The 14,296-nt window shown below is 34.5% G+C and overlaps 1 protein-coding gene across 2 annotated transcripts in view; it reads right to left on the bottom strand.

Annotated features, from left to right (window-relative positions):
• Window positions 1-14,296, bottom strand: part of FZD3 (frizzled class receptor 3) — a 67,280-nt gene that overhangs the window by 40,359 nt on the left and 12,625 nt on the right. The window contains exon 3 of one of the 2 annotated variants that reach the window (XM_081134630.1): window positions 4,661-4,857. In XM_081134630.1, coding sequence (XP_080990756.1) covers window positions 4,661-4,857 — 197 coding nt within the window. The remainder of the gene's footprint in view (window positions 1-4,660; window positions 4,858-14,296) is intronic. The other variant, XM_081134631.1, reaches the window with a different exon arrangement.

Genomic DNA, 14,296 nt, shown 5'->3' on the forward strand with positions numbered 1-14,296 from the left:
TACAAACCAAAAGACAGAAACTTACTGCATTCAGGCATTTATTAGTATCTTGCAGTATGGTAGGAGTTTAACATAAATAGACAAAAGAACAGGATCTCTACCCTTCAGTCTAAAAGGAAACACATACTTGAAAAGATAACACAAAATACAGCAGTGTGATACATGAAGCAATCAAAATCTATATAAAGTATAAAATGATATAGAGAAGGATTAATAATTTTAGGGGAAGAGGTTATAAAAGACTTCAGAGAGTAAGTCCTTTAACACAAGATTTTGGAATCAATATTTGCCAGTATTGGAAGTATGCCAAACAGTATTTTAGTAAGAAATTCGAGCAAAAGCATAGAGGTTTGAACAAAGTGTGTTTAGTATTGCTGGAGCATGAGGTGTGTGTGACTTGTGACAAGAGATGAGGTTGGAGAGGTAAGCATGTTGCAGAATTATATATGTATGTTTCTGTGTATGGATGTATATTTAAACAATGACAAAATTTAAAACCATGCAAAGTAGTACTACGTATTTTTACGGATGTATTTGTATATATCCAACTGCCAATTCAACAAAAACATGCCCTTCACTCTTTAACCCTTCCAAAACCAAACTCTTGATTTCTACTCCTTAGATTTCTCCATCTCCATAAGTGATAATTCCATTCTTCTAGTTGCCTGAGTCAAAAGCCTTGGAGTCATCTTTGAAGTCCCTTCTCTCTCATTTACACCTCAGAATCTACCAGCAAATCCTGTCATTCTACTTTGTTATACATCCAGAATCTGACCACTTCTCTTTTTCTCCACTGCTGCCCCCCAGTCTGAGACACCAGTGCCTCTCCCTGGACTTCTGGGAGTGGCTTCCAATTGATTTCTTCCACAGCAGTCACTCCTGTGCTCATGGTCATGTTTCTTCAGCTCAAAATCCTCTAATGGCTTCCCTTCTCACTCAGTCAAATCCAAATTCCATACTAGAGCAACAAAACTCCCTCCATCCCCAGTACTTTTCTGATCTTATATAATCTTTCCATTTTCCCTCACTCACTTGGCTCCAGCTCCTTTGGTCTCCTTGTTGTTCTCTGAATATACCAAGCATGCTTCCACTTCAGAACCTTTGAACTTGCTCCTCTGTTTCCTCTGCCTCGGCTGTCCTTCCCTAGATATCTGTATTATTTGTTCTCTCATTTTACTTAGGTCCCTGGTTCCAATGCCTCCTTACCAAAAAGGCCTTCCCCAATGCCTCCACAGAAAACAGCGTCCTTCTACTTCCCTGTATTGTATCACTATCACCTAATTCTACTCTTTCTTAATAGCATTTGTAATCATCTGACATTATCTATTTATCTCCCACCACTAGAATTTTAGCTCCATAAAAGAGATGTTTTGTTTACTGCTCATCTTCAACATAGAATAGTACACAGCACACAGAACACATCCAATTAATATTTATTAAATTAATGACTGTTAATAAATATATTCATATAGCCCTAACCCAAGTAATTAGAAAGATGACTACCAGGAGCAGTGTGGAAGACAGAATGAACTGGGCCAAAATGGGGATAGATAACACCAGTTGAGCCAAAATTAAAACCATATAAGGCAGTGAGAATGTGACAACTATGAAATTAAGACAAAGCAATGGGATTTATAACTAATTCAATGTGGAAGCTAAGGTCAGTGAAGGAGGAAGATGACTTCTAGGGAATAAAAAAATGTTCTAGGAATAGAATAAATTTTAGACATGTTGAAATTGAGGTATCTGAGACAAATTCAGGCTAGGATTTTCCAATGGCTCTGGTTATACAGATTTGGAACTTGATAGGAAGATGTCAAGGATACAGATTTAGATTTAGGAACCATCAGTATACGAATGAAAGGTTAAATCAATAAGATGATATTACCTAGGGAAAGCATGTAGAATTAAAGAGAACAGGAACAGAACTCTGAGAAGCACCAATATTTAAGGGTCAGAAAGAGGAAGAAGATCCAAGAAAGAAAACTGGGAAGGGCTAGTCTGAGATGTAGCAGACCACACGGTTCACATATGATGGCCTAACTGATTTTCAGGAAAGGAGAATGGGCTGAGGTTGAGGGGAATAAGGGTCAAATATAGAATAAAAGCGAAATGCAGATGTGAAATGAGTACTATAGGTTTGGCATAGGTGCTAAGAAGAAAGAACAAATTTCCCTGTTGACCAAAGACAAACAGCAAACAGAATTGCTATGGTTAGAATCATTAAATAATAGCATAGGTAATTTATAAAAAATTGGTTGAATCAACCCAGTTGGGTATTTGAACAAGTACAGTGGAAGGAATATATTAAAACTGCTAGCAAAAGTGTTATTTCAAATGATGGACCACAAAGCTTAAGCAAAGTAAGGAAATAAGTAGTAAGATCAGGAAGGGGTCTATTGGAAAGAAGGAAAATCCCCAAAAGTCTGGGGGTGTCCATGAAGCAAAGATGAGTACAGTAGGGGCAAAAATATGAGAGACATAAAAGAATGGAAAGTTGTTATGAAAGACCAGCTTGCCAGAATTTAAGATTTCCAAGTTAGGCAATCCCAGGCAATAGAGAGGACATAAAATAGATTTAATCATAGCAAAACAAAGAAAGAAACAAAGGTTATGAGATTTCTATGCTTGTATGTAAGCTATTAACATAATAAAACCACTAAACAATGAGAGCTAGATACAAGAAACATAAAATAGGATTCTGGCCCAGTCAATTCATAACTGTTGTTATAAATACCAAGACATTTACAGACTTCTAAAGAGGGACTATAAACATTATCAGGTGTTTGAGAAAAGAGTGGATAAGAAAGCAAAATGTCAGTGAATTGACTACAAGAAATTAATGTGTTTTATTTCTTAAAATTTCCATCTCTCAAATGAGAGTAAGAACACCTACTTTTTACCTACCACTAAGGGCTATTATAAGATGATAAACAAAATTTTAAACACGAAAGAGAAAAGAATGTTCATTGCAGTGTTGCTTATAATAGCAAAAGCCTGGAAATAAACCAAACGACCATCCCTAGGAGATGGCTAAATAACTACAGGATATTAATACAACTGGTCATTATATAGCAATTAAAGGGAATGAACCAAACCTAAAGATACAAACATAGGTACATGTAAAAGAATTTTATGTTGTTTATTGCTACATATATATGTAGTAAGAGTATAAAAACAAATACAGAAATGATTAACAACAAATTTAATATAATGATTACTTCATCTCTGGGGAAGAAAGAAGGTAATGAAATCAAGACAGGTACCATTTCATTTTTCTTTTTTCCTATTTTAAGAAAGAAAACATTAATTTCCTTTTTTATTATTAGTACACCCATGAGCTTGCCCTCCCATTCTAGTAAAATGTATGCTTTTTTCGTTTTTCCTCTTCTCTCAATGTCACGATTTTTATCCTTTTATTACTGATAGAGGCAAGCATTTAATTTTATTAATTTTTAAAATATATATATTTATTGATTTCAGAGAGAGGAAGGGAGAGGGAGAGAGATAGAAACATCAGTGATGAGAGAGTCATTGACCAGCTGCCTCCTGCACGCCCCCGACTGGGGATGGAGCCCACAACCTGGCCATGTGCCCTGACTGGGAATCGAACCCCGATCACCTGGATCCTAGGTCGATGCTCAACCGCTGAGCCATGCCTGGCCGGGTACATCTAATTTTAAATTGTAAAGCCATTATTATCCCTCCAGTAATTAATTCTATCTCTGTGTCTATAGTTTGTACAGTTTGACTTTTCTGCATCTTGAAGTAGAAATAAAACTTTTTAAACTGTTCCCTATCGTGTTAAGCACAAAGAAAAAAATACATAAGCTCTGTTCACTGTCAAGATTTGTCTGTTCCAAGGAAGAAATTTTCAACTTCATCTGTATTGTTTTATTTTTTAAAAAGAAAAAATCAGAAGCAAATATTGCAAAATGTTAAGATTGGATAAAGCAGGAAAATAAAAGGTACGTACATACTCTTCTTATTATTCTTTAGTCTTGAAACATTTCAGAATACAAAAAGGCACAAAGTTTTACCTAAGAAATACAGTATTACTACTGTATACATTACTACTAATAATAATATTCTCTGATACAAATCTATAAGACTGTCTAGTAAACATCCTCTAACCTTTAGGAAATGCTTACAATCTATATATTGGAAATGATTAGAAAAGCATCTGATATTTTCTAGGTTGGGTATATTAATATATGACAGAAAAACAGAACTACTTTAGTCATTAACACACTTAAATCATGAAGATATTTAAGTCCTATAGAATAATCATTAAAGGTATTTAACGATGACAGAACAAATGATTTTTCTTCTCTGTATTTTCTAATTTTCATAAATGGCATTACTTTTATAACCAGAAAAAAAAAAATAAGGGGGAAAAAATTAACTGAATGTCTTATGTTTTCCTTAATTTAATTCTTCAAAAAATTTCTTCAAAATAATGTCTCTCTTTTTCTACCTTTTTATTTAGTGCTTCCAAATTTCTAAGGTAATGAGTAATTCTGAGGCCATGAAACTGCTGTTCAAAATTAAGACTAATATATGTACTTTAAAAAAGTTTTAAAAAACTGATAGAAGACAAGTACTTTTTAAATATACTGCAACACAAGTAATGATCTATGAAAATATATGATTTTCGCACCTACTGCATTCCATATCTTCAGGCCAAGGAACACCAAACATCTCCATAAGCTTTGAACACTCGCTGTAAGCCCGCTGACACAGCCTACGACAGGGAAGTGTGACACGTCCATATTCCATACAAATAGGAGCATAGAGTGCACAAAGAAATGGCCGGAAATCCCGAGAACAATCCAGATTCACCATAGGGTGGAATGGCTAGGAAAAAGTTAAAATTGAATCATTAGAGAAAGAGTTGTATATAAATCAAAGTTTTCTATATACAATAATGCATTATTCATTTTTGTGTTTTAAAATTTTTCTGAAGGTTATTAAAATTTTTTGAAGAAGGATTTTTGTTTTATTAAATAAACCCTCTTAGCCCTACCCCTACAAATTCTGATTTGGTTAAATCTGAGATGTACCTCAGAATCTATATGTATATTTTAATTGTTACAGGTGATATTAATGAAAAGACAAGGCTGAGAACTGCTAATAACAATATGATCCATTTTACAAAGAAAAACCACAAAAGATATCTGCCAAATGCTCAAAAGAATAATTACTACTTGGTGATGAGATTATAAAAGATTTTAATATTCTTCCTTTTAAGTATTTCTGTATTTTCGTCAATTAACATGTATCAAAAGGAGAGAGGACAAAAAGGGAAAGATAAGGGGAGGGGAGGGAGAGTAGTTTTACTAATAGTTATTTTGAGGGTGAGAAGCAGGGAAGATCTCTCACCTTTTCTCATATTGTTACGTTAAAAATTAAAAAAAAAACAAAACAGTTATTTAAACTCTGAAATCACCTGATGTAAACAGAGCTAACACTGTAAGTTGATATTAAGAAAACAAAAAGAAAAAAACAGTGGCTCCAAACATAAAACCATACTAAAATCATTATTATAACCACAGGAACAGATCAAATATCCCAAGAAGTGTACATCTGGGCTTCTGACTATCAAATATATTTCTTCACTTGTTTACATAATAGTTTGAGTCATTGCTGATTTTGAATTGATAAGAAATATTCTCACCACCATGCCTATTGAGTAAAAATCAATTTATTTCTACACCGATATATATTTTCTAGAGATCTCCTATACACAATGCAAGAAAAGCAAGAGTCACTTAAAGAAACCAAAGTCAAAGAAGTTAACTGTATAATGGATGTGATAACCAGTATACAACAAACTGTTTGTGGCAATAAACTATATGTTACTATTACTTCCAGGTATGAAGTAGTAGTTTGTGTTAAACCAATGTTTCCATCAAGAAAAACTTTAAAATACAGAAAAAAAGTTTTAAAATACCTTTTTAAAGCGATTGGAGAACTGTTGAAGGAAAAGAACTAGAGAGACCAAGAATCCAGAGAGCAGGGAAGCATGGTGAGGTGGCCTGATTTGTGCAGCCCTATTTCGAAGGAGGCATTTTTTAAATCTGGGCATAAGGCAAGAAGCTGAGAATCAAATTTGCCTAGGCAGATGCTAGGAAACTGAGAAGCCATTAGAGCTTTGGTGGTCTTGCTAGGCTACAGACAAAATTTCACAAGCAAAAGAATACAGTTGGACCCTTGTGCTTTACACCATTTACAAAACTTAACTCTAAATGCATCAAAAGCCTAAATATAAGAGCAAAATCTATGAAACTTGTAGAAGAAAACACTGAAGTAAATCTTCACAACCTTGGATTTGGCAATGATTTCTTAGATGAGACACCAAAAACACAAAAGAAAAAAGAGATAAATTGTACTCCATCAAAATCAAAAGTTTTGTGTATTAAAGGGCACTTTAGTACACATGAGACTGAACAGACAAACCTAAGAATGGAAGAAAATATTTGTAAATGAGGTATCTGATACGGGTCTAGTATCCAGAATATATAAACTCCTATAACTCAACAAAAAGACAAACAACCCAATTTTTTTAAATAGGCCAAAAACTTGAACAGATATTTCTCTTAAGAAGTTATGCAATAACCAATAAGCACATAAAAAGATGCTCAACACCATTAATCATTAGGGAAATGTAAAAATGAGAAGTACAATGAGCTACCATATCACACCCAGTAGGACAGCTATAATTAAGAAAATAATAATAACAGGTGTTGAAAGGCTGTGGAGAAATTGAAACTCTTATACATTGTTTATGTAAAATGGGGCAACCGCTATGGAAAAGAGTTTGGAGATTCCTCAAGAAGTTAAATACAGAATTACCAGATAATCTCCTGTGCTATTTTTGTAATGTCCTGTGAGTCTATAATTATTTTAAAATTAAAAGTTAAAAAAATGTATTATAGTCACATGCTGATGATGTCTGTACATACATATATACATACATACACGTACACACACACATACACATATGTATATGTATGTCTTAAGCAAGTCTCAATCTTGCTTGGTACTAAGTAATACATAAAATATCAACCAATCCAATATTGTTATGTTAGTTACTCTGTTAGTAAAACCTCCATCTGTGAGCTCCATCATGAATTATAAAATTGATTTGAGTGACATTTTGCACTGCTTGCACTGAGTCTAAAGCTACAAGTTTATGCTTCTGTCACATATTAGCTACAGGTACCTTGTGCTATATCTCAGCTAGCATTTACTGACAGTCACTATAGGCTAGGCAGTGTTCTAAGTGCCTTACACACATTATCTCATTAACCCTCTCAACAATCTCATAAACTAGGTACTATGATTATTAATCCCACTTTATAATACATGTGAAGGAAATAAAGCATAGAAAGTTAATTTGTCCAAGATCAACATAGCCACAAAGAGCCAAGGGTCAAACCTTGGCATTCTTATCCAAAGTCCTTGAGCTTAATCAATCTGTTCTACACAACCTCTCTAAACTTTAGTAAAAGTTTAAAACAGCCTTATAACACAAATAATAATACATAAAATAGCATACAGACCCCAGTAAATGATAGCTTTAAAGGGGATTACTGAAGAGTTACAAATTATAATAGAGTTGTAGAAGGCCTACTTGATGGGCATGAGGAAATCTGCTAAAGTCCCTGTTCTCAAATGCCAAGTGAGAAAGAAAAGTCAATGGAAATAATGTTTTAAAAAGCAAAACAAAACATGGATGAATCTCAAAATCATTATCCAAGGTGAGAGAAATCAGACAGAAAAAAGTAGATACTGTATGACTACATTTATATAAAAGTCTAGAAAATGAAAGTAATCCATAGTGACAGAACACAGATCTGTTGTGGCTTGGAGCAAGGAGTCAACAGGGTGTGGACTACAAAGGGACACAAAGAGGATTTTGAGATGATGGAAATGCTCTATATCTTGATTGCGGTGATGGTTTCATGGGTACATACATCTCTCAAAACTCTTTGAATTAAACACTTCAAATGGGTGCAGTTTATTATACACAAATTAACCTCAACGAAGCCATTATATAAAAACAAAAATATTAATATTTTTCAAATAAGCAAATTTCCTTGACCTTAACCCTAACAAATTTTAACCTCAGCTAAATAAAAATTAAATAAGGTAGCTCGAATACTGTAAAGTTGGAAACAAATATATAAAATAAGCAATACTATTAAAGCACTATGAAGTAGAAAAAGGATCTTTAGCTGATTAAATTTTAAGATTCTTATTGAGTAATTCCTTAAACAGTAATACTTTTGTTCACTAAATTAAAACCAGGTATAGGAAGTTTACAAACTGAAAAGTAACTTTCTAAAATTAAATTTCTGGTTTCCACAACAAAGGTACACAACATAGAACCTTCCATTCTTTGTTCAAATTCAAATCAACCAAGCCTTTGTGCTCCCAATCTCTTTCTTCTTTCAAATTTCCATTCCTGTTACCATAGGAACCTGCTAGCTGACAAGCCTTCAAGCATAGCAACAGCCGAAGCTTAGCAAAGGGTGTGAGAAAGGGACAGAGTCAAAGGCCAAAATTTGACTCATGAGAATCAGAATTCCAATCTTAGTCACTTTACAAAGGGTCTGGTAACCATAGAAATAGTATCCTACTGGGTTTGGGAATATTATGACTAAATTCATTAAGTGTGAAGCCAAATGTGGAATGGCCTTGAAAATTAAAAAATGGTATTCATTCTATTTCAGATCCAAATTAGAAAAACAAATTAAAAAACAACAGTTTAGAATAATTTTAAGTGATTAAATATACCTTTTAAACCTCTCTCCTTTTTTTGGTAACAACATTCCTAATGAGAAAAGGTCCAAAACTTTAATAATTACTTTGTATAAAAAAAAAAATCTAGGTGTGTAAAACACCTTTAATCCCAATAGATTTCCTTTTCTTTTACAAATTTTAATAATTTTAAATGTCTCATAATAGCATATTATATGCTTTCCAATAGTCTTTTAGTGATTGGTTTGCAGAAATATGCCACTGTCACAGGAATATATTTATCTTTTTTAAGTCAAAGGGGAGTCCCCAAAGCAGTCTATAAAATTTGACTTTCCTTTAGGAAGTAAACTTTAATATTTCCAATGTCATAAATAGTTGTTAATTATGGTCCGTCTCAAAAGATGAAACTTGACAAACAAAATTCCACCACACTTAACTTAAATGAAAACAAATTTTCACTTAAAAGGTATTCTTTTAAAGTGAATTGCCGCACAAGAAAATCAATTAAAATTTTTAAAAGCTGCTGGTTTCCCCCTAAAGTCAGAAATAACTAAATGCAATTAATTATCCACTACCCGTGTGTACATTTTTCAGTTCAGAAGCGTCTTAATTTTGGCTGGTTTCTCCGTCACACAATAGGCTTCTCAAGCCACCTCACTAAATTGTTGTTTGGTTGGGGAAAAAAACACATTATTAACCTAAACAAAAGACAGTAAGAGTAAATCTGCTGTATAATGCATGTATTCTAAGTCATGAATTTCAAGAATATAATCAAAGAAATTTCGTTTCCAAAAAGACTATCCACAAAATGTTAGTAATTATTGGTACATAAGCGTATATTATGCCATTCCCTAAAAAAACAACAGCAACAACAAAAAAATGTCTTTCAAAGGCCAATTCACATATCATCTGCAACTGATGCCTTCCATATAAGAGCTTCTCTTTTGAATTTCCTAAGCACTTTATGCCTTTATGGCATTTACCAAGTTCTTCCTTAAGTTTCAGTCATTCAATCAAAATACATGTAATAAATACTGAGTCTTAAGCACTGCAACTGGGAGCTAAACCAAAAAAGACTGTTGAGTTTTTAAAAATAAAGTTTCTGTACTAATTTTATTACTTTAAAAGCACAAAGTAGCCTGGCCGGCATGGCTCAGTGGTTGAGCATCAATCTATGATCCAGGAGATCCTGGTTCAATTCCCAGTCAGGGCACATGCCTGGGTTGTGGGTTCAACCCCTGGCAGGGGGTGTGCATGAGGCAGCCAATCAATGACTCTCATCATTGATGTTTCTATCTCTCTCTCCCCCTTTCTCTCTCTGAAATCAATAAAGATACATTAAATAACATAAAATTTTTTAAAAGCACAGGGTTTCTTACAGAAAATCAGAAAAATACATTAAATGAAGAATACAGAAGACATGAATAAACTGTACTAATTCAGGAACAACCACTGCTATCCTTGGGGAAAAGCCTTTCAGATCACTTTTTCTACATGAACATACATACTTCTGTGTTCAACCAAGGCAGGATGATACCATACAAAATGTTTTGTTACTACCCCTATTTTTTTCCTACTTATTAATGTATTAAGTACAACTCAGAATTTTGACAGGCAAAGATGGAAAAGAGAGTGTTAAGGCAGAAGGAACATGAAAGGTCTAGAGATGGTAAAATTTGGTTGTTTTACTCTTTAGCTTAATTACACCACTTACAAGTGCAAACACATATGTTAAAAATAAAGACCAAAAAAAGGGGTGGGGGGACAAAGCGAAACACTAGTTCACACTAGCAATAAGTGGTAAGTGGTATCCTTGGTGTTAGGATTACTATTACCACCATCCTCACCAAGCACACTACTATTTACCACCCCAGGAGATTAAGTGGTTAGGTATAGCATCATAACCATAACCATGAATACTACCACCTCTTATAGAATTCACAGTTTATAAAGTTCATTAATTCATTTAAACATATATTAGCAGTTACTGTGTGTGAGGTACTATTAGGTTCAGGGTATACAAAAATGAATAGGATGGCTCTGCTTTCAATAGCAAAAAAGCAGCAAATAACCCTTCAGTAGGAACTGAATTTTAAAAATCAAGGACAACCTCACACCCATAAGGGTAACTATTGTTCAGAAAAAAACAACAACAAGTGTTCGTGAGGATGTGGAGAAACTAGAATCCTTTGCACTGCTGGTAGGTATGTAAAATGGAGCAGCAGCTATGGGAAACAGTATGGTGGTTCCCCCTAAAATTATCATATGATCCAGCAATTTCACTTTTGGGTATACACTCCCAAAAATTGAAAGCAGACATTGGAACAGATACTTGTATACCCATGTTCATAGTAGCATTATTTACAATAGCCAAAAGGCACAAGCAACCCAAGTGTCCCACAGATGAATGGATAAACTAAACGTGTGGTAGATACATACAATGGAGTATTATTCAGACTTAAAAAGAAAGAAAATTTTGACAGATGCTACATGGATGACCCTTGAAGACATTATGCTAAGTGAAATAAGCCAGTCACAAAAAGATTACTATTGTATGATTCCACTTATATGAGGTACCTAGAGCAGTCAAATTCAGAAAGAAAGAATGGTGGTAGCCAGGTACTTGGAGGACAGAAGAATGGAGGGTTATTGTTTAATGGGTACAGAGTTTCAGTTTTGGAAAATGAAAAAGTACCGGAGAAGGATATTTATTGGTGATGAATACATTAACAGTGAATGCACTTAATGCCACTGAACTATACACTTAAAAAAGGTTGAAATGGTAAATTTTATGTCATGCATATTTTGCCACAATTACAAAATATTTTTTGAGTAATATCTGTAAGTATTACTATGGAGTATCTAGGATATATTGGTAAGTGAAAGAAGTAAGGTAGTGTGCCCTGGCTGGTGTGTCTCAATGGTTAGAGCATCGGCCTGTGCACCAAACAGTCACAGGTTCAATTTCAGGTCAAGAATCGAACCTGAGTTGCAGGTTTGATCCCGGCCCTTGTCGGACACATGCGGGAGGCAACCAATCGATGTGTCTCTCTCACAACAATGTTTCTCTATCTCTCTCTCCAGCTCCTGCCATCACTCCCACTCCTCTCTCTCTGAAAAAGCAATGGAAAAAATATCCTCAGGTGAGGATTAACAACAAAAAATGTAGTGAAAACAAACATTATGACACTATATCAAAGAAAGGTGAAAGAATATATATAGACAAATATTATAAAAACATTTTATATAAATGTTATATTTACAATTTTTTAGTAGAAGTATAAACAAAAAACATTTTTTAAATGACTACCTTTAAGGTGAAACAGTAACATGGTGGAGGTGAGAGGGCCAGAAACTGGACTTCTCTGAATGTACCTTGTTCTATATATAAAGTTTTTTTGTTTTGGTTTGTTTTTGTGGGGGTTTTTTAATCCTCACTGAGGATATTTTTTCCACTGCTTTTCAGAGAGAGTGGAAGGGGGAAGAGAGAGAGACACACACATCGACTGGTTGCCTCTCACACACATCCTGACCAGGGCCAGGGACTGAGCCTGCAACCGAGGTACATGCCCTGGGCTGGAATTGAACCCAGGACCCTTCAGTCAACAGGCCGATGCTCTAACTACTAAGCCAAACCCGGCTAGGGCTCTATATATAAAATTTTAAAACATAACTATAAAATACGTCAAACCAAAAAAAAATTTAAGTCATTCCTCAAAATGGAACATATGAACCTGTGTATTGAGTTTAACCAGAAAGAAGTATTTAAGTAACTTTAAAACACAGTATTTGACTATACATCATTGTTGAAAGATATCCTTAAGCACAAAAGGAAGTACAAAAAAAATCTTAAATTGCTTTCAGTAATCATATTGTTGGTAATGATACTGCAATTATTCTGAAATTATAGTGTATGTCTATAATAAAGCTTCAGTATAAAAAACAAAAATAAAATTTAAATAAAAACTCTGCAATATTATTTGAATAGGAAGTATCAGTATAAGCTTATAATGTACTTCTTTAAAAAAAAAAAAAAAGTATTTCCTAGTTCTGTCCATGAAAAGGCCTAAAAATGATCAACCTAGTATCAAGAGGCTTAGCACGCAGATAGTGGTCTCTAAATATCATTTCCAACTAAAAGAAATCAGTGCCCCCTAGATAAACAATGATTCAAGGTGTGAAAATTAATAAAGGAAACTTCAATTAAAATTGGAGCTGGGAAGACCTGTTAGAGGGAACTCTCAAGCTGTTATTACTCATTGCCAATTACTCCAAACAGGAGGACTCAGTTACAGCGTCAATTAATTCAGTTACAGGCCCCAACCAACTGGAAACGGGTACTTGCACAGGAAGTACATCTACTTTACTATTCCAGCAGGAGAAAGGTTTTCTTCTTGCCCAGCAATTAGCCAGCCAATGGAAACACTGCTGCTGAACCAATGAGAAGCCATAATCACCTATAAATTCTTACTTTCCTCCAACGAACTTTCATTATTCCTTGCTGATAACTTCCTTGCCCTGCCCTCCTTACTATAAAAGGCTTCCATCTTGTATAACCCCTGGGAATATCTCTCTGCTTGCTAGATAAGATGCTGTCCTAGTCATGAATCATTTAATAAAACCAACTAGGTTATTAAATTTACTTAAAGTTTGTTTATTAACAAAGATTTGAGGCAGAATTTTATGAAATAGACTTGGATCATACCAGAAAGCAAGGAAGCTATTAGAAACCACTAGAGTACTGTAAAAAACACTCAGGAACTTCCTTGAAGAGGATCCCACTACCAAAGATGGAACAGATTGAGCCCCAATAATAACTGCAATGGATTGAAACACATCAAATATGTTAAAAATCCATGAGTTCATAATGATACGTTATAAAAAAAGACCTCACTGGTCACCTTTGGAGATTGCTTGGGAATCAACTTATCCTAAAAACTAACAAAGAAGAATGATCAGGTATTTGCCTGTCTTTCTCATACAAACTGTACATAAAATTCAGCAGTCTAGTAGTCAAAGAGAGGACGCTTCAGTTTATAGAGTATTCCAGCTGAGAAATGATGATAATAGATAAGAATATCACCATTTTGCAAACCCCTAATAAAATTACTGATCTAGTCCAGCCAGGCGTGGCTCAGTGGTTGAGCATCGACCTAGGATCCAGGAGATCGCTGTTCAATTCCCTGTCAGGGCACATGCCTGGGTTGCAGGCTCGATCCTCGGGGGGTGGGGGGTGGGGAGGGGGGCCTGCAGGAGGCAGCGGATCAATGACTCTCTCATCATTTATGTTTCTCCCTCTCCCTTCCTCTCTCTGATATTAATAAAGATTTTTTTTTTTAATTATTGATCTAGGAAATCATCTTCGATGGTGCTAAAATTACAGAATGACTAGATATTATATGTCTATGAAGTGTTCTCCCCCACACTCCGCCAAAAAAAAATCATAAGAGGAGACAGAGGAACATAGTAAATAACCACCACAGGGATGCAATCAGCAAACTGAAGAACTATGGGAAATTCTACAAGGCAA

This window comes from Miniopterus schreibersii (assembly GCF_964146895.1).
Source record: "Miniopterus schreibersii genome assembly, chromosome: 4".
NCBI classification, from domain to species: domain Eukaryota; kingdom Metazoa; phylum Chordata; class Mammalia; order Chiroptera; family Miniopteridae; genus Miniopterus; species Miniopterus schreibersii.